This window comes from Podarcis pityusensis, assembly GCF_964106645.2.
Source record: "Podarcis pityusensis genome assembly, chromosome: 17".
Lineage (NCBI taxonomy): Eukaryota > Metazoa > Chordata > Lepidosauria > Squamata > Lacertidae > Podarcis > Podarcis pityusensis.
The window spans coordinates 6,208,920-6,212,090 of record NC_138042.1 but is presented as its reverse complement, the minus strand read 5'-3'; the positions used below and the strand labels follow the sequence as shown (position 1 = coordinate 6,212,090).

Sequence of the window (3,171 nt, the reverse complement as noted above, 5' to 3'; positions counted from 1 at the left end):
CAGCAAAAGACACTAATGAAAATGGTGCCTAATGATCCTCTTCATGGCTGCTTTCATTTCACTATTCCTGAGACTGTAGATGAAGGCATTCAGCATAGGGGTCACCATGGTAAACATGACAGCGGCCACAATTTTCTTGGGATCTAAGTTGTTGGAACGTGGCTTGAAATAAACCCAGCTCACAGAGCCATAAAACAAGACAACCACAGCAATGTGGGACCCACACGTGGAGAAAGCCTTTTTCTTTCCAGAGTTGGATGGAATCTTCAGGATGGTGTAGAAAATGCCCATATAGGAGATGACGACCAGCACAAATGGCCCCAGGATCTCCACCGACCCTTCAGTCGGAATCAGCATTTCTATGACACTGCGGCCTGAGCAAGAGATCTCCAATACAGAGGGAAGATCACAGAAGAAATGTGGGATCTCTCTAGAGTCACAGAAAGAAATGTTGGTCATCAAAATGGTATAAAGCAGAGAGTGGGCAATAGGGATAGCCCAGGACACTGCTGCGAGGAAGTGGCAACGCTTACGGCTCATCAGGGCAGAATAACGCAGGGGGAAGCAGATGGCCACGTAACGGTCGTAGGCCATGGAAGCCAACAGGAAACTGTCTGAATTGCCAAAACACATAAAAAAGTACATTTGGACCAGGCAGGCATGATAGGAGATGGTCCATTTCTGAGACAACAAGTTTTCTAGCACTTTGGGGATGGTGGTGGAGATGAAGCCCAAGTCAGCAAAGGCAAGGTGGCTGAGGAAAAAATACATAGGAGCGTGGAGGAGCCGTAAATCAGAACGGATCAAGAAGATGATTGTTGCGTTCCCCAGAAAGGCCAGCAGGTACATGGAGAGGAATAGCAGGAAGAGGAGCCGTTGAAACTCTGGCTGGATTGGGAAGCCACGGAGGAATAATTCAGAGAAGTCTGTTGCATTCCCAGGACTCATTAGGCTAAAGAAGAAGAAGAAATTGTTAGGTTAGTAAATTCTCCACCCTCACAAAAAATCAGAACTGTGGGAGGGAAAGAGAGATTTCTGGAGAAAAACGCAAAGGAACCTGGCTTGGAAAGTTCTCCTCCTTTGGGTGTCGGGGCAGAAGGCCCCTAAAAAACCAAGATGTCCTTAAAAATTTACTCCTGGAATGTTAATGGTTTAAATTCTCTGAAAAAAAGACACCAAGTTTTTCATGTTTTGGCGAAACACAATTTGGATATAATTTGCCTACAAGAAACACATGTTACTAGACTGCATAGAAAAATCTCACAGAATAAAAAACTTGGACAGGATTTCATCTCATCAGACAAGGTAAAAAAAAAGAGGAGTGGTTTTTTATAGTAAAGAAAAATGGAACCCCAAGTTGTTGTTTAAGGATGAGGAAGGGAGATACATTGCTGTAGAAATTACAGCACAAGGCAATAAATACCTTCTATTGGGAGTTTATGCACCAAATGATGGAAAAGTGGAATTTTTTAGAAACTTGGACTTAAAGCTCAATGACTATCTGGATTATAAAATAATACTAATGGGGGATTTGAATGGAGTAGTCTCTACACTTAGGGATAAATCACAAGAGCAAAAAGTACAAAATGCAGGCAGACTTCCAAAATTGTTTTTTGATATGGGGACAAATATGATCTGTCAGATAAATATGATCTGTCAGATATATGGAGACTACGAAATCCTACAGAGAAAGATTACACTTTTTTCTCAAATTCGTCCCAAACATTTGGGTTGTTGAGGAATGAACAGGTGGTGGGAAAGGCCCAAAAGACTCTAAAAGATTATTTTGAACTAAACATAAATACAGAGGTAGAAACAAGAGTCATTTGGGATGCTAGTAAAGCTGTTATGAGAGGTTTCCTCATACAACAGAATGCCATAAAGAAAAAGATACAAAATGAAAAAAGGAAAAAATTCTATCTCAAATAAAAGAGAAAGAGAAGAATTTAAGATCAAAGCCTAAAAGCCAACAGATACAAAAAGACATCAAAGCTTTGCAGACTCAATTTTCTCAAATTATAAATCAAGAAATAGAATGGAAAATAAAATTAATGAAACAGAGAAATTTTGAATCTGCAAATAAATGTGGGAAATTGTTGGCTTGGCAATTAAAAAAAAGACAGAAACAAAATACAATACAAATATTGTATCGGAGGGGAAATCTGTGGAAAACCCTGGGGATATTAGAAAATGTTTTCAGAAATATTTCAAACAGCTGTATAAAAAAGGTAAAGAAGATAAAGATAAAATTGAGCAATTTCTTAGGATAAATGAATTGCAAAAAAGTCCCGGAGACAAAAGATCACTACTCAGTGATATGATTACAAGACAAGAGGTTGAAATAGCAATAAACCAGATGCAATTGGGCAAAGCCCAAGGACCAGATGGATTGTCTGCTAAATATTATAAAACTTTTAAAGACTGGTTAATTCAACCATTAGCAGAGGTTTGTATTAAGATATTGAGAGGGGAGAGGGCACCTGAAACCTGGAGACAAGCATATATAACTCTGATACCGAAACCTGACCAAGATAGATCAGATATAAAGAATTACAGACCAATCTCACTACTAAATGTAGATTATAAAATATTTGCAAATATTCTGGCAAATAGACTGAAAAAGGTTTTAACAGAATATATACATAAAGACTAGGCAGGCTTCCTGCCTGGAAGACATATGAAAGATAACATCAGAAATCTAGTGGACATTTTGGAAAGATTAGAGGCTAAAAGAGATTGCAAAGCATTATTAATGTTTATTGATGCAGAGAAAGCCTTTGACAATATTTCTTGGTTTTTCATGGAAAAAAAATCTGGAAAGTATAGAGGTTGGCCAAAAATTTTTAAATAGTATTAAGGCGATCTATTCTGAACAAAATGCTAAAATTATTGTTAATAATGTGGTATTGGAGGAAATTAAAATTGCGAAAGGAACCAGGCAAGGATGCCCACTTCCCCCTCTATTATTTATTTTGGTCCTGTAGGTATTGCTGAATATGTTGAGGAAAGAAGAGAAAGTAAAGGGCATTTTAGTAGGATCCAATAGCAAAAAAATCTAACCTGGAAGATCTGAATGATTTTCGTCCAGTAGCACTCACACCTATAATCATGAAGTGCTTTGAAAAGCTGGTACGACATTATGTCATTGCCTGCCTACCAGAGGGACTGGAC

At 38.3% G+C, this 3,171-nt stretch overlaps 1 protein-coding gene across 1 annotated transcript; it reads right to left on the bottom strand.

The window, feature by feature from the left end:
- On the bottom strand, window positions 1-948 carry LOC308466559 (olfactory receptor 1J1-like; the record flags this gene model as incomplete). Its single annotated transcript, XM_080987380.1, has 1 exon — window positions 1-948. One exon carries the CDS (start codon window positions 946-948, stop codon window positions 13-15), a length of 936 nt encoding a protein of 311 aa, XP_080843506.1. The 3' UTR covers window positions 1-12.
- Between the last annotated feature and the right edge of the window lie 2,223 nt (window positions 949-3,171).